The following is a 27059-nucleotide window of genomic DNA, read 5'->3' on the forward strand; positions in this document are numbered from 1 at the left end:
CTCTTAAACTTTATGAAATTTCTTAATTTTAAAGTTCTTGATGTTTATAATTTCTATTCTAGTTCAACCAGAATGATTGTTTGTCCTCGAGTAGTAGGAGATACTGGAGAATTCCCTGCATCATGTATGTCCTCTGATGAGGGATAAAGAATGATCTCCACAGAATTACTCTCTGCCTCTCTCTCTCTCTCCCCCTGTCTCTCTCTCTCTGTCTGTGTGTGTGTGTGTGTGTGTGTGTGTGTGTGTGTGTGTCTCTCTCTCTCTCTCTCTCTCTCTCACACACACACACACACAGAAATACATTCATTTTCTGTTTTTTTTTAATTAGAATCTGCCTAGAACAACATGGACCCTGGAAATCACTCCTCAGTGAGTTCATCCCCGCTGCCTCACAGAACAGCCACGACTCCAGCTGCCCCTTTTCCTCCTCTTCCTAGGAATCTATGTGGTCACGGTAGTGGGGAACCAGGGCATGATCACACTGATGGGGGTCAGTTCTCACCTGCACACCCACATGTACTATTTCCTTGGCAATTTGTCCTTTATTGATCTCTGTCAGTCCACTGTCATTACCCCCAAAATGCTGGTGAACTTTGTTACAGAGAAAAATGTCATCTCCTACCCTGAATGCTTGACTCAGCTCTATTTCTTTCTTCTTTTTACTATTGCAGAGAGTTATATGTTGGCTGAAATGGCATATGACTGCTACGTTGCTATCTGTAACCCCTTGCTTTATAATGCCATCATGTGTTATTATAGGTGCTTCCAGCTCACAGCAGCAGTTTTTGTCTTGTGAATCACTCAGTTGACCTTCCATACTTGCCTTATTTTGAGACTCTATTTCTGCAAGGCCAATGTGGTTAACCATTATTTCTGCCATGTTTTTTTCACTCCTGGAGCTATCCTGTTCTAGCATCTATTTCAACAATTTTTTGGCTCTAGTCTACAGTTCTTTCAACGTCCTGATTTCTGTCTTAACTATTCTTATCTCCTACAATTTCATTCTCTACAAAACCTTCCACATACACTCCACGGAGGGCAGGTCCAAAGCCTTTAGCACCTGCAGTTCCCACATCTTTGCTGTTGCTGTTTTCTATGGATCTGCAACATTCATGTACCTGCAGCCATCATCTGTGAGTCCCATGGACCAAGGGGCTCATATAAAGACAAGGGTTTTATACCTGCACTGTGCCCATGCTGAACCCTCTGACCTACACTCTGCAGAATAAGGATGTCAAATTGGCCCTGAAGAAAATTCTGGACAGTTGAAAATGTAGATGAATAGACTCAGTGTTGGTGCCATATCAGAAATAAACCTTTGCTTTACTGAGATATGTAATGTTTTATTTTTATTGTTCAAATTTTTGGAAATTCAGGATCATTTTCTCAGACAATACATTTCCCAAATTCTCTTCAGGCTAAAACCTTTGAATTTGTGTTATATGACTATGGAGAAATATCAAGAATAAAGTCAGAGACTCGAGATTTAAAGTTTCAGTGTAATATTTAAAAAATAAAAACAAGAATAACTATGATGATCATCATAAAGTAATGACATATTATTACTGAGATAGTATAAAATATCAAACGATGTGCCCAGCACTTTATATTAGACAACTTTCTTTAATATTTATGATATTCTCTCAAGGCAAGCCTTAGTATTGTTTCCATTTGAGAGATGAATCAACTGAAACCTGTTTACTTTGAGTAAATGTCCCCATAGTCCCAAACATAATAAAGACAGAGGCTAGAATGTCTGGCTCCGAGAACTGTAATTTTACTCAAAGTAATCTATTGGCTCCATGTAATTATGGGTAGGTGTAAGGCCTTCCCAGTAATTTCTTTCTACACATTAAGCATCTACCTTTTGTGTGAGATTGTATTGCTTTTTGTTAGATCTCTCCAATGCTATTTTTACTTTTATTTCATTTGATTTAATGAAAATAATCAAAATATTTCAAACTTGTGTTGATCAAGCAAAAACACCAAATGCAGAGTGATTGCAGAATCTTATGATAAGACTTATCAAAGAGATTCAAATTATCATTTTCAATACCAACAATTTCTACACAAGTAGCTCAACACATTTTTATCTTTAAACCATTAGTGCTATACTGTTTATGTAACAGGTGCTTCCCCAGTGGCTCAGCGGTAAAGAATACAGCTGCCAATGCAGGAGATGTGGGTTCAGCCCTTGGGTGGGAAAGATCCCCTGGAGAAGGAACTGGTAACCCACTCCAGTATTCTTGCCTGAGAAATCCCATGGAGAGAGGAGCCTGCAGGCTACAGTCCACAGGGTTGCAAAGCGTCCATCCAACATAACCTTGCCACTAAACTACAACAATAAATGTATGTTAACAGCTACTCATAATAAACCCAAATTCTGTAAGTTGTATTACTTTCATGAGGTTCACGCCTTTTGCCATATAAATTATAAACAATTGCCGTTTCTTGTCAGTTTTATCTTGGAAACATCTCTTATCTCCCCTCATATTGTTCCTTTTTAGCTTCTGGGCATTAACATCTGGTAACTATAAATTCACATGAAACTCTGAATACCCAGTTGTATTCAGCCTCTTCTCAGTTCAAACCATCTTACTCATTACTGACAGATCAACATTCTTTGGGTAGTGTGCTGCCTTATTCAACTATAGTGTCCAAATAGATGACTATATATATATATATATATATATAATTTATATATATATATATAAAAACATAATTTTATTTACCACACGTGTATTTCATTATCCATTCATCCATCAATGGCAAACATTCATCTTCATCTATTTCATATTATTTGACTTAATTTTCATATTATTTGTCTTATTATTTTCATATTATTTGACCTACTATTCATCAATACTATAAAAGAAGGTAGAATGGCTACAATTACAACTTCTACCTTAGGCATAATTCCTAGTCTGTTATATATAGTCCAGAATATATAAATATATATATATATATATATAAATCAGCTAAATCAGAACATATAACCTGTCAGAAATGAACATACAGCTTATATGGATCTCTTCATATTTTTAATTTCTGAATAAGTATAGGAATGATCTCTTTACTTCTCGTTTACATTCTTTCTATATCTGACCTTTACCAAATTCCAACTCTTTTTTACTTCTTTTATTTGGCACACTGAAGCAACTTCAATCATAGTCTGTTCACTTATACAGTGGCATTCCAGACACACAGTATTCTTCTCCAAACATATCAGAATCCTGCAGCCATAGCAAACACAAAGCTAAAAGATTTTTGGTGCATGGGTAGGGTGGATTTTTCTTGAATCTGAAAGAACTCCAGTGGAAGGTATTCAAAACAAGAGACCCTCTAGAACCTTGTTTCTCAGAGTGGTTGATAGACGAGAAATAGTGGCAAAATCTGAAAGATTTTATTTAAAATGTATAATCTCAAATCTATTGTAAAGTAATTAACCTCCAATTAAAATAAATAAATTTATATTAAAAAATAAAATTTAAACTAGTAGCCTTAAAAAAAAAGACTTACTATAAGAATCTGCTTTATTCCCATACACATTAAAAGTTGAGGAGCTTTTGAAAAATATTGATATCTGACCTCACACCCTGAAATTTTGACTTAATTGGCATAGGGTTCAACCTCGGTATTGAAATTAAAAGAAAAAAACAACTTCCCTGATAATTTTTTAAATGAGTTTAAATGAATATCTAAAATTGAGAAGCATTAACTTCCCTTGTGGCTCAGCTTGTAAAGAATCCACCTGCAAAGCAGGAGACCTGGGTTGGGAAGATCCCAGGGAGAAGGGAAAGGCTAACCACTCCAGTATTCTGGCCTGGAGAATTCTGTGCACTCATAGTCCATGTGGTCACAAAGAATCAGAAACAACTGAGTGACTTTTACTTTCAATGTAACAAAAGTATAAACTGGTTAAAAATAAAACTGAGTCTTCTTATATTTAAGATTTCTCCTGACTTGAGTGTGCAATTTACCTTAATTCAGTCATTTCTAAGTATGTTTCCAATTTTCCTGTTTTAGAACAAACAGTGAAAATACAATACACAAGAACAGAGGAAACATGAAACATAAGTGCCTAATAAAATGTTTTATATGTGCAGCTTAGCACTAGAATCGTTAATAGTGAGCACCTAAAAGATCAAAAATTGTCAATATTCTGAATTCTTACCCCATAACTTTAAATCCAATAACATATAGATTTGACTTGAATTAATATGTGTATTTTGTATTTACATGTAAAATGGATTAAATACATTTTTGAAAGGATAAATGATTTACCTCATCATATTAAAAATTGTTTCCATTTTAACATTAGGATAACTTGTCAGAATGTTGCCCAATCCTCTAAAACCTTTTACTCACAGAGTGGACTAGGAACAACTAGAACTGGCCAGGAGCTTGTATGAGATGCAGAATTTCAAAATCTCAAATGCTCTTGAGAAGGATCTGATGCTGGTTGAGGATTTTATTTTGAAAAAGTCTCCAGGTGATCCTGTGAAGAAATCTTGGTCACTAATTGTTGAGTTCAGGATTGACAGAGAATTCCTCTTAAGGAAAAAGATAAGACAACTGGGGACATGTCAACTGCAGCTGCTTCTTTCTCAAGAGCTTGTCTTCTGAGAAACGGAAATCCTTGGAGAGTATTTGACTCCATGTTATTTATTGCCTGGCTTATATGAAATCCGTGACACACCTTCATAGCACAGTGATCACAACCGCTCAAGGGAGAACTGAGAAAGGTGCAGGTGTTTGCTACCTTGAAGCTGAAGAAACACACACTGAAGACTTAGAATTAGAGATGCTGACCTGTGATGTAGACCAGCTTCAAAAGGGGCTGTGCCAGCCCTCTCAACACTAAAGACAGCAGAAAGCTGGGTACCTATCATTCCTGACACCAATACAGAGCTATCTTCTGAGTCAAAGGAAGAATGTTGCAAACAAAATTTGGTATTGAGATTTCCAGCAAGAAGAAAGGTGAGTGTATTCATCTCATGTTTGTGGCTTGAGACTATTAAGTCTGGAAATAATACCATGAAAATTCAGGCAAATAGTCTTCATACATTCTTGTATGGAATTATTTATAAAATCCCATTTATATCCCCCGATGTCCTAAACACTATGCAATTTACTTGTTATACAGAGGAGAATAAGTATAATTCGGTTTATCAACTGACTTACAATACATCTCAAGTCTAAAAATGTGCTGTTTAGAAATGACGGTTTTCTGAATGTAAAGTGGGAAAGTTAAATCAATTACAAGGTGTTGGAGAATGTTTTCATGATGATTTCTAACTTAAGTAAGATTGAAAAGAAAAGAGAACATATTTACCACACAACAGAGACAAAGAGAGATGATAGGATTATTTCATGTGGAAAAAAAAAAAAAAAAAAGACAGACAGCTGCTGCCTGCTTCTCCTTTAGCCTTCAATCTTTTCCAGCATCAGGGTCTTTTCCAATGAGTCAGCTCTTCACATCAGGTGGCAAAAGTATTGGAGCTTCAGCTTCAGCAACAATCCTGTCCAGTGAATATTCAGGGTTGATTTTTATGGCACAAATAGAAAATGGTAATACTGACATGGCATCAAAGGGTAGATGGATGAGGCAGTTTGTGGTTGATGATAAATTAAAAGACTCTGAATGTCACACTTTTAATCCAATCTATAGATACCATCAATATATGTTGCTGTATATGTTTATATATGCACATACATATATGTATATATGTGGATATGCATATGATTATGTATGTACATACTATACTATGACTCACTCATCTATTCATCAGTGATGGACATAAATTTGAATTGTTTCCAATTTGCATTGTTATGCATAAAGCTGCCATGCATGTTTTTATTATTATAAACATGGCTAAAAGCTTTAATAGAAGCAAAATCAATACAATATGGTAATATAATTAACCTCCAATTAAAATAAATAAATTTACATTTAAAAAAGAAAATATATTTATTGTATTTGAAAATGAGGCTTTATAAATATTGAATTTATTTTTTATTGAGATTTCTTTTTTAATTTATTTATTTTAATTGGAGGCTAATTACAACATTGTATTGGTTTTGCCATACATCAGCATGAATCAGCCACGAGTGTACCCGTGTTCCCCATCCTGAACCCCCCTCCCTCCTTCCTCCCTGTACCATCACTCTGGGTCATCCCAGTGCACTAGCCCCAAGCATCCTGTATCCTGCATTGAACCTGGACTGGTGATTCATTTCTTATATGATATTATACATGTTTCAATGCCACTCTCCCAAATCATCCCACCCTCTCCTTATCCCATAGAGTCCAAAAGACTGTTCTATACATCTGTGTCTCTTTTGCTGTCTCACATACAGGGTTATCGTTACCATCTTTCTAAATTCCATATGTATGCGTTAGTATACTGTATTGGTGTTCTTCTTTCTGGCTTTAGATGCACTTTCATTCCATAAATAGACCCACAGTTAAGTGATTATATAGGTGGATAGGATGCCAAAAATGTGAATCATTTATATGGAGCACTCTACTCCAAATTAAAAAGAATGGAATGAATTCCCTCCGATGACAGTGTTTTACTCTTTCCCCTCCAGAGACTATGCAGATGGAAATGGCAGCAGAAAATCACTCCTCAGTGACTGAGTTCATCCTTGCTGGGCTCACAGAACAGCCACGACTCCAGCTGCCCCTTTTCCTCCTCTTCTTAGGAATCTATGTGGTCACGGTGGTGGGGAACGTGGGCATGATTATACTGATTGGGCTCAGTTCTCGCCTGCACACCCCCATGTACTATTTCCTAAGCAGTTTGTCCTTCATTGACCTCTGTCAGTCCACTGTCGTTACCCCAAAAATGCTGGTGAACTTTGTGACAGAGAAGAACATCATCTCCTATCCTGAATGCATGACCCAACTCTTTTTCTTTCTTGTTTTTATAATTGCAGAACGTTACCTGTTGGCTGCAATGGCATATGACCGCTATGTTGCCATCTGTAGCCCCTTGCTGTATAGTTCCATCATGTCACATCAGGCCTGTTTCTCCCTCATTTTGGGAGTGTATATGATGGGATTGGTATGTGCATTCTCTCACACAGGCTGTATGCTTAGGGTTCATTTCTGCAAATTAGATGTGATCAACCATTATTTCTGTGATCTTCTACCTCTCCTAAAGCTCTCCTGCTCTAGCACCTATGTCAACGAAATACTGGTTCTATGCTTTGGTGCACTTAACATCTTTGCCCCCATCCTGACCATCCTCAGCTCCTACATCTTCATCATTTCCAGCATCCTCCACATTCGTTCCATGGAGGGCAGGTCCAAAGCCTTCAGCACATGCAGCTCCCACATCTCAGCTGTCACTATTTTCTATGGATCTGAAGCATTCATGTACCTACAGCCATCGTCTGTGAGTTCCATGGACCAAGGGAAAGTGTCCTCTGTGTTTTATACTATTGTTGTGCCATTGCTGAACCCCCTAATCTACAGCCTCAGGAATAAAGATGTCAATGTTGCCCTGAAGAAAATTCTTGAGAGAAGAATATTTTTGTGACCAGACATAACATGAGCGTAATATTTTAGATCTAGTCATTGCCTATTACATTGAATGGATATATGATTCTCTTACTTCAAAATCCTTACCAGAGCTTAAAATCTAAGTTAAGAACAAAGTTTCATGCTTTGTTACATTGCTCAAACCAGTATGCCTCCTACTATGCCATTTATTGTTTTTGGTGTGTACTTGCATGCTTACTGTCCAAAATATATATCTACTGTAATGTTCATAAAGGTTACCCCCATGCTTGTATTTTACTTCCATATCTTCAGGACCTAAAATAGTTCTTGACACTAGAAAGACTTTGATAACTTCCTTATTTCCTTTTTAAAAACATTTATGTGAAGCTGTATATATCTCATACTGTCTTTGTCCATTACTTTCTCTAATTAGCTACATATGACTTTATTTTTTTTTAGTTCTCAATATTTTATTTATTTATTTATTTATTTATTTTTCTTTTTTTTCTTTTACTTTATTTTACTTTACAATACTGTATTGGTTTTGCCATACATCAACATGAATCCACCAAGTTAAAATCAATTAAATTTATATTTGACGAGTTCTTCAAAGACCTGCAATAAAACTGATGACATCATAAATTATTTCTATACAAAAACTTAGAAGCATGAATGTAAGTAGCTTCTGTATCAAGCCCCAGTGCAGGTAAGATAACTTGTGAACAGCTGATTTCTTAAGTCATTAAATAAAGTTAAAAAGCCAATATCCTTGAAACAAAACTCTTGGTTTTCAAGCATGCAGTCTACATGTGTTAAAAAATAGTATGTATGGTTGGTATCTGATGGGTCAACATAACAAATCTGGAGATACATTGGTATCTGGAACTCAAATACTCCAGTCTAGATTATCATGGTTTCCTATACCCAAGCAGAAGAACTTCACCTATATTGATATTGAGAAAATTCTTAATATGTAGAATTTTACCACATGTAAATTACAGTTCAATAAATTTGTTTTTAAGATAAAGAGAAAATACAATACATTTTGCTATATTGCTGCAATCAGAGTTGTGGATCTTCCTAGGTTGTCACCTTGAACCAGAACATGATTTTTAATTATTCTATGCATTAAGCAAACAACAACTAGTAAACTTTTTCACATTAAGTGACATATTTCTATATTATTCCTCAATATTTCTTTTTTTATAGAGTTAGATAAAGTCATTAACTTATTCTACTTGTTAGGAACTTTTCGTGGGATTATGACAGTAACCAGTTGACACCTTCCTGCAGCCTACATGTTAAAATATTTCAAGTACTACTGCTTTATAAATACATCATGGCATCTGTATACAGTTAATATATGTCAACGAGAAAAAAATTGTTCAAATATTGCACACAAATTTATTTTTATTTTTTTAATCTCTTTTGTGAAATCACTTTAGAGTGTTCCTTTAATGCAGGTCTTAAAATTTTCCTAAAATTTTGAGTTCTTATATAGCTTGACATGAAATTCACCAGAGTTCTAATAAGATCTATCCCAGACTTTCTTCCAACCTATAATCTAACAAAAGTGATAAATTACAATGATATGACACTATTAAACACTAGAGAGTCAACGGGAGAAGAGGGAATTGCTAATTGTAACTCTTCCCAAGAGTTGATATGTGTGGGATATGATCCTAATGGGAGATCATTAGCATTATCTGTTCCTCATCTGACTCGTAGCATCAATACTCAGATTATAAGTCACCATTCACATCAACCAACATTTGCATGGGGCCATCGACTTCAACAGAAGCTAGGACCAGTGACTCACAATTATTACAACAGAGTCTTCTAGGTTATGACCCTACAAGAACAAGAATTTCTGCAAGGTTAGTACTCAGAACTATCCACCTGCATCACCAGAACCATTTTCCCTACAGAGAAATAGAGGAGAAGAATACACAGCACTGGTGTTTTGGGGACAAAGAGAGATGTATCTGCATCCCAGTCCAGGACTTTAGAAAGTTGAATATTCTGTTCTAGGGCCCTCAGATGAAAAGATGTGAGTAGCTATTTTTCTGTCTCTATCACTCCTCACTCTAATATCCAGACTCCCTGAGGAGCAAAGGTTCCCTTATCATCTCTCTGTGTCCGCTGGATAAAAGTATGGCCAGTATTTCTTTGTTTACTCATTTCAACTCAGGTAGTGTGAGAGCTTTGTTCACTTGTGTTGGAGTCTATGTTAGCTTATCACTACACTCCTTTCAACAATTTTATTAAAAATCATATTTATTGATTCTTGTATATAAGGCATTGTGCCAAACACTGTATTAACAGTCTAGGATAGAAGAAAAGCTGATAAGTAACTCATAATAATTGATACAGAATTAAGCACGTACTAAATGTAAACATGAGAAAGGTATCCTCAGCACACAGAAAATGATCTTATAACTGGGGTTTCCATTATTAAAGCCTTTAACTCAAGGACTCTAACTATTGAATATATTTCATCAGATACACTGGGAATGTGTGAGAGAAGATAAAGAAATATAATGGGTCATAAAAGAAATTCTATCAAATGCTGTTTTGTATAATACTTAAAACATGTGACACCTGGTGAGACATAAAAATAAAAATTTTTGTTGTTGGGTGAAATAAATCATTGAATGACAGAAATTTATTCAAACTTCATTTGGATACCTTATAAAATATTAATATTTAGGAAGTTTATATTTAGTAAAAACTTCAAATTTCAGGATCATTGTATGTATTTAGGTAGAAAGGAGGAACAAGAAAATGTCTTAAGAAAAAAAAAAAATTCCAGCCATCCATCAGTTCAGTTCAGTTCAGTGGCTCAGTTGTATCCAACTACTTGTGACCCCATGGACTGCAGCACACAAGGCCTACCAGTCCATCACCAACTCCCAGAGTTTACCTAAACTCATGTCCATTGAATCATTGATGCCATCTAACCATCTTATCCTCCATCATCCCCTTCTTCTCCTGCCCTCAATCCTTCCCAGCATCAGGGTCTTTTCAAATGAGTCAGTTCTTCATATCAGGTGGCCAACTATTGGAGTTTCAGATTCAACATCAGCCCTTCCAATGAATAATCAGGACTGGTTTCCATTAGGGTGGACTTATTGGATCTCCTTGAGGTTCAAGGGACTCTCAAGAGTCTTTTCCAACACCACAGTTCAAAAGCATCAATTCTTCAGCACTCAGCTTTCTTTATAGTCCAACTCTCACATCCATACATGACTGCTGGAAAAACCATAGCTTTGACCAGACCAACCTTTGTTGGCAAAGTAATGTCTGTGCTTTTTAATATGCTATCTAGGTTGGTCATATCTTTTCTTCCAAGGAGCAAGTGTCTCTTAATTTCATGGCTGCAGTCACCATCTGCAATGATTTTGGAGCCCAAAAAAACAGAATCTGTCACTCTTTCCACTGTTTCCCCATCTATTTGCCATTAAGTGATGGGATCAGATGCCATGACCTTAGTTTTCTCAATGTTGAGTTTTAAACCAGATATTTCACTCTCCTCTTTCACTTTCATCAAGAGGCTCTTTAGTTCTTCTTCGCTTTCTGTCATAAGGGTGGTGTCATCTGCATATCTGAGGTTATTGATATTTCTCCCAGAAATATTGATTCCAGCTTGTGCTTCATTCAGCCCAGCGATTCTCATGATGTACTATGCATATAAGTTAAATAACCAGAGTGACAATATGCAGCCAGCCATTATAGCAGAAATGAAAATGCCACTGAACCAAAAGATATAATGGAACAAACTCAATAGATCAAAATTAAAATAACATTGACAGTATTAAGGTCTTTCCAAAGGTATGGACCATACTAAGCATCCCATAGGAACCATTAATCAGAATTTACACGGAAGGTAGATTTTATTGTTTCTGTTTTTCTGAGTGTTGGATAGTAAACATGTTATCTCAAGACCACACAGCAAGAGTGGTGTTTAGCTGAGGATTCAATCTCCTACTGTCCACCATATTCAGGTTCCATTAGAATGAAGATAATAGAAGTACGTTAAATCCAACTACTCATTAGGTGTGTCCTTAAAGAATACGTGCTATGCACATGGTTTCTCAGTCTGAGCTCAAATTTTATGATTGCCAGCTTGGGGTGTGTCTGATGATAGGGATATTTGTCTTTGCTGTAAAACCAAATATTTCTTTCCATAATTTGAAGCAGTTAATTTTACTCAATCTCTTGAACATATAAAATAAGTTCAGTACCTCTCACTGACATATAATGAACGTTGAGATAACTGCCCAGTGTCACAAGAATTTTTCCTTTGCTGGAAAAAAATATCTTTGATTGTTTTAGCCATCTTAAAATACCATATTTCTAGATCATATTTATGAAATTGTGCAGCTTCTCCTTTATCACACACAGTATTTTACTTCAAACTGAACACAATAGTCCAAATATTGCTTGAGTGTTAAGAATATGAATTTCTATTTTCTAGTACCTACTCATTTCCTTTGCAAATCTAGACCAAAGGTACACTGGTCTTTAAAAAAACATATCACTGTTGACTAGTATTGAATTGACACTAAAATTACTTATTTTATTTTGCATGTACTTTACTCATCCACATCTTTACCATCTTTGAATTCTTTTGAGGACATGTACAAAATACATGATTATATTTTTAAAATATTGGCATACCTAACACTTAAGCATTTCTGTATAGATCAATCTCAGTACAGTGATGCCCTGGTCATAGTGGTAGAGTACATGGCTTGTATTTATGCCATTATATTCTCACCCCTAAGATTATCCTATTTAGAATAAGAAGACTGAATGGTTCCTGGGGTGGGAATATCTGTTGAGATATAAACATGATGTCTGCCAAGCAGTTGCATTTCTGCCCTCTGGAGTCAAAGTCCAGGGAGAAGGAAGCTGAGCCATTAAAGCATTGATCTCAGGTGAAATGATACTGGTCATCAGATATTTCCAGTTGAGATGTTACTAAAGAATATAACCCCAACTAATATAATTACTTTTCAAAGACTTGTGAATCCTCTCTTCATTAATTATAGAAAGCATACACTATATTACTTATTATAAATGAAAGAAAAGTTCTATGCCATTTGACATTGATGACATTAATATATAAACATAAAAATTTGGAGGAAAGATGAACACTCAGAAATAATATTAGAAATATTTCTTTTGACTGGCTTTAAAAATTTATAAATTGTTTCTCTTAAACTTTATGAAATATCTTAATTATAAAGTGCTTGAAGTTTATAATTTCTATTCTAAATCAACCAGAATGATTGTTTATCCTACAGTAGAAGGATATACTAGAGAATTCCCTTTATTATGTATGTCCTCTGATGATGGATAAAGAATGATCTCTGCAGAATTATTCTCTGCCTCTCACACCCACAAACACACACACACACACATACATATATGCATAAGCCTCTATCTCTGTCATACACACATACACACACACACACACTTGCACTCATTTTTCTGTTTTCAAACTTAGAACCTGCCGAGAAGAAAATGGACCCTGGAAATCACTCATCAGTGACTGAATTCATCCTTGCTGGCCTCACAGAACAGCCACGACTCCAGCTGCCCCTTTTCCTCCTCTTCCTAGGAATCTATGTGGTCACGGTGGTGGGGAACCTGGGCATGATCATATTGATTGGGCTCAGTTCTTGCCTGCACACTCCCATGTACTATTTCCTAAGCAGCTTGTCTTTCATTGACCTCTGTCAGTCCACTGTCATTACCCCCAAAATGCTGGTGAACTTTATGACAGAGAAGAGCATCATCTCCTACCCTGAATGCATAACTCAGCTTTACTTCTTCCTTCTTTTTGCTATCTCTGAGTGTTACATGTTGGCTGCAATGGCATATGATCGCTATGTTGCCATCTGTAGCCCCTTGCTGTATAATATTATCATGTCACATCAGGCCTGTTTCTCCCTCATTTCGGGAGTGTATATGATGGGATTGATATGTGCCTTCTCCCACACAGGCTGCACACTTAGAGTTCATTTCTGCAAATTAGATGTGATCAACCATTATTTCTGTGATCTCCTGTCCCTCCTAAAGCTTTCCTGCTCTAGCACCTATGTCAACGAATTACTGGTTCTATGTTTTAGCGCACTTAACATCTTTGCCCCCAGCCTGATCATTGTCAGCTCCTACGTCATCATTATTTCCAGCGTCCTCCGCATTCCTTCAGTGAAGGGCAGATCTAAAGCCTTCAGCACATGCAGCTCCCACATCTCAGCTGTTGCTATTTTCTATGGGTCTGCAGCATTCATGTATCTGCAGCCATCATCAGTCAGTTCCATGGATGAAGGGAAAGTGTCCTCTGTGTTTTACACTATTGTTGTACCCATGCTGAACCCCCTGATTTATAGTCTACGGAACAGGGATGTCAATGTTGCCCTGAAGAAAATGCTAGAGAGAAGAATATTCTTCTGATCAGAAATAATATGAGAATGACGTTTTAGTCTAATTAACTAGCTGTTTTATTGTGCAAGTTAATATTTAAATTTAACCCACATGTTAATATATATTTATTAATATATATCCATTCATTTAGTGGCATTCTATTGACATTATTTCATATTCGTATGGCCTGTGATGCCATTTGTCTCTGAGTTTTTCTCTCATAAACATCACTGAGATACAGATTAAAAGAAATAGGATGATCTGGATACATGGGCCCACTTAAAGGCATCAACACCGTTCCTCCCTCTGTTCTTGTCTACAATTGATAAAAACCTTCTGTCAATGAAATATCTTCTAGCAGTTATCACTAATGTTCTTTCTTCTGTCCAAAAAAATAGAAAAGAAAAGAAAACAGCAAAACTGCTATCAGTATAATGATTGTAATCTCTAACTTTTGCACATCTAGTCTGGAAAAGCACCTTTCCCAAACCCTAACTTGTGAATATCTGATTTCTCAAGTCATTAAGTTGCATTGACAGCCAACCTTGGGCCTGGAAAAAATTTCTAGATATGATCCCAAAATCATAACTCATAAAAATTAATAGTGTGGATTTCATCAAAATTAAAATATTTTGCTTTTCAAAGACAGTGTTAAGAAAATAAAAGATGGTTTTAGATAAGTGTATACACTTTTATTTTTACATCTAATATATATGTAGATAGATGGATAAACAGTAATTTCCAGGTTTCATATTTTGCTTTCTTAAGTGGCACTATTTTATGATAAATGAAAATCACATGACCTACTATAATTCATTATCCAGTTTAGTGTATCACGCATTCTCTTTAAGTCTTTTTACAATATCCTTCTTTGCTAATGTTAGATGATACTTAAAGAATCCTAGAGTGTACCTTGTTTCTGATGTGTGACTGGACTCTAGAAAACAAGTGTGAATCTATTACATAATTCTGGCACTATACCAGAAGCCACATTAGCCACAATTCCTAGAATGAACACTACATCTTCCTTTCCAAACTCGGATAATTCTTCCATATGTATAACCTTTCATATATACAAATCATAAGAAAAAAGTACTCTTTGCTTCTGAGTTACATTCAATTCAACATTTTTGAGGTATCAGGGTTCAAAGAATCATGCTTGACTTTTTCCTCTTTGGTTTTCTTGACCAATTTCTACCACCCACCCATGCACTTATAAAAGAAGTAATATGTGAATACTTACTTTATATACTGGGCATGTCAGGCTGACCATTACCAAGACAATGGGTTGCTAATCTAGGCAACTCAGGGTTACAATTGAAGATACTGTCACTGTGTGTGTGTGTGTGTGTGCGCACGCACGCTTGCTCAGTTGCTCAGTCATGTCTAACTCTTTGAGGCCCCGTGGACGGTAGCCTACCAAGCTCCTGTGCCCATGGAATTTTTCAGGTAAGAATACTGAAGTGGGGTGCCATTTCTTACTCCAGGGGATCTTCCAGATCTAGAGATCCAACTCACATCTCCTGTGGCTCCTGCACTGGTGAAATCCCAAAAGAGGAGCATCAAATTTATCATTCTATTTGACTTAATAATAGCTTCAATTTCTTTTTCACAAGCAGTTTTTTATGTCGATGAGAGAGAACTGAATTACAAGTGGATTTTGAAGGTCATTTTAACACATGAAGGAAGTTAATTTGTATAAATTATTTGTCAAAATTTATTTCTTGATGCTGGATTTAGGGTATATAAATTCTCATATTCATAATTCACAAATCATGGATTCAATCAAGTCTATTAGAATGTGAGAACCAGACACATTCATTTCTGTACTTTCTTTGTTACCTGTATTCAAAACTACTGGAAAGTGGCTTCAGAGATTTAATCAGAACCAGATGAAAGTTAATATTCTGACACATGGACTGAAATGCATTGATGAGCAGGTCTTTTTCCTTCAGCTTTCTCATATTCTAAGACGGGTTTTTTAGGTCAGTCATACCCATCCTTAAATATTTTATTATATAATATAACTTCTGTGATCTTCAAAACATGTAAGAAAATATAAAGAAGATCTATACAAAATGTACTCTGTATAGATCTAGAAGACAGATCTATAGACTCTTAAAAATAACTTGATTGTTGCCTAGTTGGTATGTGAAAATAATATGATTTATAATATATGCTACACTGTTACATTGGCACACTAAGGCAAGTTATTATGTCTCAGGAATTGTTGGAAATGTTGTATAACATTTGAGATGTTATAGTTTTGAAATACAGAAAACTGGCCTAAAAAGGCAGATGCAAGTGTTTGCCCCTGCAGCCTCTTTTGTTGATGAAATTAGACATTTATTATTATAAATGAGTTTCTACAATGACAAAATGAGAGAGATTTAGGGAAGATAATATTATAATAATTAATAAAGGTTTGTACTTAAATATTTGTGAAAGTTTCCTTTTCTGAATTGTGCAAGAGACACTACACTCAACTGTTCTCATGATGTTGGTTAGAATCATAAGAAACTATCATCACTTATGATGATTTAGCCATATCAGCCTATCTTCTTTTTGCTTTTCAGGAATGCTTGAAGTCTATAAACCAAGGGAAGAAGAACTATGGCATTAGTTGGTATTAATTCTGCAATTGCTCAGAGTTTCAGCTTTTACCCTGGAGAGGATAACATACAAATCTATAGCATCATTCACAATACGTAGAGTGAACCCTAGATCTTCTTTTCCAAACTTGGATATTGCTTTCATATGTATAACCTTTCACATGTATGAATCATATGAAAAAGTATCCTTCCCTTCTGTTTCACATTCAGTTCATCAGTCTTTTAACCCTACTTGACTTTTTCCTCTTCTGATTTTCTTGACCAATTTCTACCACCCACCCATGCACTTACAAAGCAAATAATATGAGAATACATACTTTAAATAAATGCTTTTGTGTTCATGTATATGGACAAACTTGCAAAAGTAAAAATCAACACCCAATTAGAGAGGTAGAATTTATTTCTATGAGTGAGACTATTTCAGGCCAGTTCAATGGGGGAAATATCTGCAAAACTTGAAGAATATTGAAACTCATAAATAGAAGTGAAATAAAGAGATAGGCTGATATTTCTTGATGTAAATTTTCCTTGATGTTGCACCATAATCTGAGATATCCCCTTAGGGATTGTCCTCAAGAAGTGAAATTTCTCTGTAGCTATGAAAGTGAAAGTGAAGTCACTCAGTTGTGCCCGACTCTTTGTGACCCCATGGACTGTAGCCTACCAGGCTCTTCTGTCCATGGGCTTTTCCAGGCAAGAGTACTGGAGTGGGTTGCCATTTCCTTCTCAAGGAGCTCTCCCCAACCCAGGGATTGAACCCAGGTCTCTCACATTGTAGGCAGGTGCTTTACCATCTGAGGCACCAGGGAAGAAGTAATGTAGCTGTGGGACCTATTGAAATATAATACGTTGTTGAGAGACTCACCTCCCTCTCTGGAGCTACAATCTAGTACCATAAATTTTTCAGTGAATAATAAATAGACAGTTAATGGTTGTGGGGATGCCTGGAAGACTTCTCCAAATCTTAAGAATGAATCTATAAGTGGTTTTTCAGTCATAAAAGGACAATTGGCATCTGTATTGTCTTTTTTTTTTTTTTGAGGAAAGAACACTAAACTTGGAATCAGAAGATCTGAGTATGACTTGCTCTTCACTTTTTAGTTTTAGAAAAGTTTCTAACTATCTGAATGTCAGTGTTCTTTTTTAGAAATTGGGACTCATTATCACTGTTTCACAAGGATTTTGTGAGAATTAAGAGATAATAAAATTACATTATAAAAATAAGCAATATAAACATATTTTTATTTAAAATTATCATTATTTTGAATGAATGTTAGAAAGGCAGAATTAGTAACTCAGCTCAGTCATGAGTAGCTTGCTCAGTTGTGTCTGACTCTCTGCAACCCCATGGACTGTATGGTCCATGGAATTCTCCAGGCCAGAATACTGGAATGGGTAGCCTATCTCTTCTCCAGGGGATCTTCCCAACCCAGGAATTGAACTGGGGTCTCCTGCATTGCAGGCAGATTCTTTACCAACTGAGCTATCAGGGAAGCCCAATAACTCAGCAGATGTTCCTACTGTACTTTCTGGGAGATCTGACTCTACCATCTAACAGATGTAGGAACTTGGGCAATTTTCTTAACTCTTTGTGCCTCAGTTTCCTAATGTAAACAGGAATTAACCCTACCTACCTCAGAGAATTGTGGTAAGGACTAAAGGTGTTAATGTACATGAAGCATTCAGCAGTGCCTGGACATTTTTCTATTAATGTAACTTCAGTTTTGTCTCTTTTTAAATTAATCAATTTTTATACTTTAAAAAAATTGGAGTATAATTACTTTACAAGCATGTTGTTAGTTTCTACAATATAACAACATGAATCAACTATATATATATATATATATATATATATATATATATATATACACACACACACACACACAACAGATTCTTACCTCCTTTAAAAAAAAAAAAAAAAAACTACAGATCAAACACAAAAGCATCCCAAAGAGTTTCTGCCATTTTAAGGGGCTGTTACTCAGTGGTATTCTGGCCTTCCCCATGGCACATGTCTATCTTTTATTAAGATACATTAAGAATGGTATTAAGTTGTTATTGTAACTTTTATACCTATATTCATAATTCTTATTGTTATAGAGGTAGATAGATATATCATATTTAAATCAAAGCCACCTGCTCACCAGGAGAATCATTTGTTAAATGTGCGCCTCTTCAGATATATTTGAGAAAATGAACAATGTAATAAAGGCAAAGAATTTCAGAGGATATTAAGGGTGTGGGTAGGAAAACTTTGCATTTAAACTGGGAATGCAAGTTCTTCATATTTGAAAGAATATCATCCTACAAATAATCAAACCCTTATCATGATGAGAACACAACACTTAACAAGGCAACTCAGCCATTCATTTTTTCCTATACTGAAATAAAATCTAAATTTTTACTAGTTCCAGTTTTTTACACGTTATTCACCATGGATAAGCACACAACACATCAACATAGCAGCCCTCCGATTATTTGAATATGATCATCAGGTCTCTGCTTCTCTAAGTAAAATTTCCTGGGAGCCTTCACAGCAGAGATGTTGGAAGCTTAACCGCAATCAGGCCTGAGTTTTAATCTCAGATCAGTTATTTTCTAGCTACATGATCAGGTTACTAAAAACTCCCCAAGCTTTTTATGTCTTCTTTCACTTAATAAGGTTGTTTCTGAGACTTAAATTTTAAAATAAAAGAAATTAGCATAACACTTGCAAATACATAGTAAAAAGCTGTTATTTTAAATAAAGCATTTTCATATGGGATGATTTTTTTCCTTTTAAGCATTTTTAATATAAATTTATTTATTTTAATTGGAGGTTAATTACTTTACAATATTGTATTGGTTTTCCATACATCAACATGAATCTGCCACAGGTATACACGCGTTCCCATCCTGAACCCCCCCTTCCTTCCTCCCTCTCTGTACCATCCCTCTGGGTCGTCCCAATGCACCAGCCCCAAGCATCCAGTATCATGCATCAAACCTGGACTGGCGATTCATTTCATATATGATATTATACATGTTTCAATGCCATTCTCCCATATCATCCCACCCTCTCCCTCTCCCACAGACTCCAAAGACTGTTCTATACATCTGTGTCTCTTTTGCTATCTCACATACAGGGTATCATTACCATCTTTCTAAATTCCGTAGTATGTGTGTTAGTATACTGTATTGGTGTTTTTCTTTCTGGCTTACTTCACTCTGTATAATAGGCTCCAGTTTCATCCACCTCGTTAGAACTGGTTCAAATGTATTATTTTTCATGGCTGAGTAATATTCCACTGTGTATATGTACCACTGCTTTCTTATCCATTCATCTGCTGATGGACATCTAGGTTACTTCCATGTCCTGGCTATTATGAACAGTGCTGTGATGAACATCAGGGTACACGTGTCTCTTTCAATTCTAGTTTCCCAGTGTGTATGCCCAGCAGTGGGATTGCTGGGTCATAAGGCAGTCTATTTCCAGTTTTTAAGGAATCTCCACACTGTTCTCCATAGTGGCTGTACTAGTTTGCATTCCCACCAACAGTGTAAGATAGTTCCGTTTTCTCCATACCCTCTCCAGCATTGATTGCTTGTAGACTCTTGGATAGCAGCCATTCTGACTGGCGTGAAATGGTACCTCATTGTGGTATTGATTTGCATTTCTCTGATAATGAGTGATGTTGAGCATCTTTTCATGTGTTTGTTAGTCATCCGTATGTCTTCTTTGGAGAAATGTCTATTTAGTTCTTAGGCCCATTTTTTGATTGGGTCTTTATTTTTCTAGAATTGAGCTGTAGGAGTTGCTTGTATATTTTTGAAATTAGTTGTTTGTCAGTTACTTCATTTGCTATTATTTTCTCCCATTCAGAAGGCTGTCTTTTCACCTTGCTTATATTTTCCTTTGTTATGCAGAAGCTTTTAATTTCAATTAGATCCCATTTGTTTATTTTTGCTTTTATTTCCAGTATTCTGGGAGGTGGGTCATAAAGGATCCTGCTGTGATTTACGTCTGAGAGTGTTTTGCCTATGTTCTCCTCTAGGAGTTTTATAGTTTCTGGTCTTACATTTAGATTTTTAATCCATTTTGAGTTTATTTTTGTGTATGGTGTTAGAAAGTGTTCTAGTTTCATTCTTTTACAGGTGGTTTCCAAAACTGAACCAGGAAGAAATAGAAAATCTTAACAGACCCATCACAACTATGGAAATTGAAACAGTAATCAGAAATCTTCCTGCAAACAAAAGCCCAGATCCAGATGGTTTCACAGTTGAATTCTATCAAAAATTTAGAGAAGAGCTAACACCTATCCTACTCAAACTCTTCCAGAAAATTGCAGACGAAGGTAAACTTCCAAACTCATTCTATGAGGCCACCATCACCCTAATACCAAAACCTGACAAAGATGTCACAAAAAAAAAAAAAAAAAGAAAATTACAGGCCAATATCACTGACGAACATAGATGCAAAAATCCTTAACAAAATTCTAGCAATCAGAATCCAACAATGCATTAAAAAGATCATACACCATGACCAAGTGGGCTTTATCCCAGGGATGCAAAGATTCTTCAATATCCACAAATCAATCAATGTAATTTAACAAATTGAGACAAAAACACCATATGATTATCTCAATAGATACAGAGAAAGCCTTTGACAAAATTCAACATCCATTTATGATAAAAACTCTCCAGAAAGCAGGAATAGAAGGAACATATCTCAACATTTAAAAAGCTATATATAACAAACCCACAGCAAACATTATCCTCAATGGTGAAAAATTGAAAGCATTTTCTCTAAAGTCAGGAAAAAGACAAGGGTGCCCACTTTCACCACTCCTATTCAACATAGTTCTGGAAGTTTTGGCCACAGCAATCAGAGCAGAAAAAGAAATAAAAGGAATCCAAATTGGAAAAGAACAAATAAAACACTCACTGTATGCAGATGACATGATCCTCTACACAGAAAACCCTAAAGACTCCACCAGAAAATTACTAGAGCTCATCAATGAATATAGTAAAGTTGCAGGATATTAAAATCAACACACAGAAATCCCTTGTGTTTCTATACACTAAGAATGAGAAAATAGAAAGAGAAATTAAGGAAACAATTCCATTCACCATTACAACGAAAAGAATAAAATACTTAGAAATATATCTACCTAAAGAAACAAAAGACCTATATATAGAAAACTATAAAACACTTGTGAAAGAAATCAAAGAGGACACTAATAGATGGAGAAATATACCATGTCCATGGACTGGAAGAATCAATATAGTGAAAATGAGTATTCTACCCAAAGCAATCTATAGATTCAATGCAATCCCTATCAAGCTACCAACAGTATTTTTCACAGAGCTAGAACAAATAATTTCACAGTTTGTATGGAAATACAAAAACCTCAAATAGCCAAAGCAATATTGAGAAAGAAGAATGGAACTGGAGGAATCAACCTACCTAACTTCAGGCTCTACTACAAAGCCACAGTCCTCAAGACAGTATGGTATTGGCACAAAGACAGAAATATAGATCAATGGAACAGTATAGAAAGCCCAGAGATAAATCCATGCACCTAAAAGTTATGACCAACCTAGATAGCATATTCAAAAGCAGAGACATTACTTTGCCAACAAAGGTCGGTCTAGTCAAGGCTATGGTTGTTCCAGTGGTCATGTATGGATGTGAGAGTTGGACTGTGAAGAAGGCTGAGCGCCAAAGAATTGATGCTTTTGAACTGTGGTGTTGGAGAAGACTCTTGAGAGTCCGTTGGACTGCAAGGAGATCCAACCAATCCATTCGGAAGGAGATCAGCCCTGGGTGTTCTTTGGAAGGACTGATGCTAAAGCTAAACTCCAATACTTTGGCTACCTCACTCAAAGAGTTGACTCACTGGAAAAGACTCTGATGTTGGGAGGGATTGGGGGCAGGAGGAGAAAGGGACTACAGAAGATGAGATGGCTGGATGGCACCACTGACTCAATGGACATGAGTCTGAGTGAACTCTGAGAGTTGGTGATGGACAGGGAGGCCTGGCATGCTGCGATTCATGGGGTCATGAGGAGTCGGGCACGACTGAGCAACTGAACTGAACTGATGGACACCTTATCTTTGACAAAGGAGGCAAGAATATACAATGGACAAAAGTCAATCTCTTTAACATGTGGTGCTGGGAAAACTGGTCAATCACTTGTAAATGAATGAAACTGGAACATTTTCTAACACCATACACCAAAATAAACTCAAATGGATTAAAGATCTAAATGTAAGACCAGAAACTCTAAAACTTAGAGGAGTGTTATAGTTTGAGCTACTCTGTAGCTCAAGGAACTCTACTCAGTGCTCTGTAGTGACCTAAATGGGAAAGAAATCTAAAAGAAAGAGGATAATATAGTAGAAACTAACACAACATTGTAAAGTCACTATAGTGTTAGTGTTAGTCGCTCAGTCGTGCCTGACTCTTTGCAACCCAATGGACTGTAACCCACCAGTTTCCTATGTCCATGAGATTTTCCAGGCAAGGATACTGGAGTGGGTTGCCATTTCCTTCTCCAGGGGATCTTCCCAACCCAGGGATCAAACCTGGGTCTCCTGGACTGCAAGCAGATTCTTTACCGACTGAGTGACAAAGGAGTCACAAAGTCACTATACCCCATTACAGTATTTTTTTTTTTTTCAAAAGGAACACAATACAGGGAAATGGATACACATTACCTTTATAGGAAGAAAAAGCATATGTGTGTTTCTTATTCATTCTAGATTTTTCATCTTGGTGTGAGTGATAAAATTATTTTAAATGTTTCAGGGGCTTAGGTTTTTAAACATTTGATCTACAGATTTGTATATTTTGAGAGGCATTGTAAGTATTGCATATTATTGGCATTGAAGGCTCTTTATTCCAAAGGGTGTACCTTTGGCAAGTGCTTCTGAGACCAAGAGGAAACAAAGCAGGGCTAAGGAGGTGAAAGGACTCTTCTCTATCTCCCACTGACCTGAGAACAATGTTTCAAGTCAAAAGAGAAGTAGGGTTTTTTTGTCTAATATTCTTTCCAATATTTAATATGTTACCTGGGTTTGTATCTACATTTATTTTTTATCTTGTGGAGACTTATGTGGGCTGGTGTACAAAAAGGACAAGTAATAAATACATCAACTAGAAGCACTACAGGGAAGTGAAAGCTCAGAGCCATATGGAAATCCCATTGATGCTTTAAGCACCAGAGGTAGGTGAACTCAGTTTGGAAAAACACCTGCAGGAGGTTGTACCCAAATTAGGAGAAAGAGACAAGATGAGATTAATAAGAGAGGAGAAGAGTGGACATAACCAAGTGGAAAGAACAGTAGGTCAAGTCTCCTGGATAAAGCACAAACATTACACATGGTTAGCAGCATTGCTAATCACCAACCATCCTCTATTAGATTGGGTACAATTGCCATGAATAAAACTGGACACTTACCCTGACACTGCTCAGAGACTGAAGTTCTTAAAAATTGCTTACTTTGCGTAGGAAACAGGTTCTTGTAATCACCAAGAAAGAACAAATCCCTTTCAACTGGCTGATGTGCACATTTATATGTCAATGGTTGAATTATTTGATTGGCTGAAGGTAAAACATCAAAACTGATCTAATAGTACAAACTCTTACAAAAAAAAAAAAAAAACATCGTGATGTTTGATTTCCTGGTCTTAAAAAGCAAGGGAGTGGCATGTTATTCCACTTTTATTTGTGGCTTGTTAAACTTAGGGACACCATTAAATATACTCACAGGTCCCCCAATACCCATTGAGCCTAGAGATTATCTGAGTGCTCAGTATTTAATAATCCTTTTCAAAAATAATCTTATCATCCCCTGTGCCTGCCTATTGCTGTATTTCCCAAGAGTAGTAAAGATCCCAACAGAAGCTTCTTATTTCATATTTTCATGTCACCTATGAGGATTCTGAAACACAGTGAAATAAGATCAGTGATTGCTGAAAGGCAATTGCTGGTTCTTGACTATGATTTCAGCTGGTTCTTGACTATGATTTCATCAGTCAGTAGAAAAAAATGGAGGAAACTAATAAAATATAATTTTCCTTACAGCTAGATGATTCAATGTAAAAACTGTCTTTATTTTTCTCTTTAAAAATTGTAATAAAATATACATATTTACTATTTTAATGTGTACAGTTCTGTGCCATTAAGTACATTCACATTGTCATTCAATCATCATCACCATCATCCCCAGAAACTGAAACTATACTCATTAAACAATAACTTACCATTCTCTCTCTTCCCAGGTCCTGGCAACCACACTTCTTTCAGTCTCTATGAATTTGACTACACTAGATATTACATATAAGCAAAATCATAATGTTTTTCTCCTTCTGTGTTCAGCTTATTTCATTAAGCATAATCTCCTTAAGGTTCACCCATGTTATGGTGAGAGTCATAATTTCTCTCTTAAGGCCAAATAATTTTTCACTGTATGTACATATCACATTTTGTTTACTCATTTGATAATAGAATCTGGGTTGCTTCCAACTTTCAACTGTTGTGAATAATGCTGCTATGAACATGGGCGTACAAATATTCCTCTTTTTTGGGGGGAGGGGGTTATCATTTCCATCTTATTTTTATTGTGGTTGGGATTCCAAGTACTGTTTAATTATATGGCATGATGCTGACAGTAAATTATAGTTATATTTCTTGGTTATTTGCTTATTTGTTTGCTCATTCTGTTTGAATGACTATGGTTCAGAGGGTAAAGAATCCACCTGCAAGCAGGAGACACAGGAGATGCAGGTTTGATCTGTGGTTGGGGAAGATCCCCTGAAGGAGGAAATAGCAACCCACTCCAGTTTTCTTACCTGAAAAATCCCATGGCAGAGGAGCCTGGCAGACTAAAGTCCATGGGTTGCAAAGAGTGGTACACGACTGAGTGACTAAGCACAGCACTTCTGTCAAACTAAAAATGTGGCAGCCCTCTAGAGGCCAAATGCTGTGAACCACAGAGTTTGGCAATATAGACCAAAGTCTTTTCTGCCCTTCCTATCTAAGGACTCAGAGCGTTATACAGGTAAGAAATCTCCTGGGAGCCCAAGACATATATTCCACGAATCTTCCCCCCTGAACTCGTCTTTAATTACCAGAATGCAATGATGGTTCTGTGTCTGCTCCAATACTGTTTCCTGTGACAGGAGTCAATATCATTAAATGGCTTGAGCAACCTAAATCCATTTTTGTTTATTAAACCTTTCCCATGCTCTTCCTATTCTAAGATAATTGTGGCATGTGTTCTTAGTGACTTAGTTGCTGCTCTTCAATCACTCAGTCATGTCTGACTCTTTGCAACCACATGGACTGCAGAATGCCAGGTTTCTCTGTCCTCCACTCTCTCCTGGAGTTTGCTCAAACTCATATCCATTGAGTTGATGATGCCATCCAACCATCTCACCACTATCAAAGACAATGGTAGTGTTTAAGAGCCCCCTCAGCTTTTCTGTTCTAGGTTTGCCAGAAATACCAGGGTTTTACCACTGAACTCCCTTCTCTAATGAAGTTCATTTCTAAAGCATCCAAGGATCCCTAGCAAATTTGACACATGAATGATGTATCAATACAGCTGATTCAGAGTTGGATTTGTTCAGTAGTGTGTTTTCATTCTCTGGTTCCAAACCTGTTCCAATAATAATAATATCACTGACTACAACTGCTCTTCCTAGTTTTACAATTAGAACCACTGTTAATAGATGCTTATAACTAAGCATTTTACATATATACTGTCCATTTGGTCAAAATAACTGAACTCAGGAAGTTCCTAGAATTCTCTGAGACTCACTTTCTCCTACCACTCATATCTGTTCTTCTTTCTCACTTATATGGATGGGCAAAATTATTCTGTATGTAGGCAATGATGGAGGTAGATTTGTTGACTAAGCATAATGTATAGGATCTGTTTCTGCCAGCTTAGAACCTGTCTGAGTAAAATATAGATGATTAGATAATGTGACAGACACTCTACTTCAAATCAATACAAGGAGCCAAACCCTCAGAAAAGATAAGTGAGATCATTATGGCTGACTAAAGTACTGGAGTTTATTTTAAAAGACAGATATGAAAAACCTATGAATGCCTCTAGTGAGCCTCCAGGGTATAGAATATAAAACAAAGAAATTGCTTTTTTTATATCCACATACCCTGATAATAACTTGGACTCAAAGAATATCCTTTCTCCAGGTATCTAGATACATGTTCTGAAATAGTTACAGTAATATTTTGTGGCTTTATGTCTTGTAGTTTGAGTCATTTTTTTTTCTATGCTATTGTCTAAGACAAGCTGTCTGAGAAGCCTAGAAGTTACACACAATTCTAAATTAATCTCATAGGTCCTTGTTTTCCCATGGACCTGTGATAAGCTGAAAAACTATCTCCCCAAAGATATCTACTTCCTAAACCCTGGAACCTATGGGTGCTACATTTTAGGGCTACAACAGGCTATGCAGATGTGACTACATTAAGATCTTGAGATGGAG

At 36.2% G+C, this 27059-nt stretch overlaps 1 protein-coding gene and 2 pseudogenes across 1 annotated transcript; all 3 read left to right on the forward strand.

Annotated features, from left to right (window-relative positions):
• Positions 1–345: 345 nt before the first annotated feature.
• LOC101112361 (putative olfactory receptor 8G3) lies at positions 346–1269 on the forward strand (annotated as a pseudogene).
• A 5318-nt stretch (positions 1270–6587) lies between these two features.
• Positions 6588–7547, forward strand: LOC101112611 (olfactory receptor 8G1-like). Its single transcript, XM_015103040.3, has one exon. It carries the CDS (start codon positions 6600–6602, stop codon positions 7545–7547), a length of 948 nt encoding a protein of 315 aa, XP_014958526.3. The 5' UTR covers positions 6588–6599.
• A 5456-nt stretch (positions 7548–13003) lies between these two features.
• On the forward strand, positions 13004–13990 carry LOC101112863 (olfactory receptor 8G1-like; annotated as a pseudogene).
• Positions 13991–27059: the final 13069 nt, after the last annotated feature.

Source organism: Ovis aries, chromosome 21, assembly GCF_016772045.2.
Source record: "Ovis aries strain OAR_USU_Benz2616 breed Rambouillet chromosome 21, ARS-UI_Ramb_v3.0, whole genome shotgun sequence".
Lineage (NCBI taxonomy): Eukaryota > Metazoa > Chordata > Mammalia > Artiodactyla > Bovidae > Ovis > Ovis aries.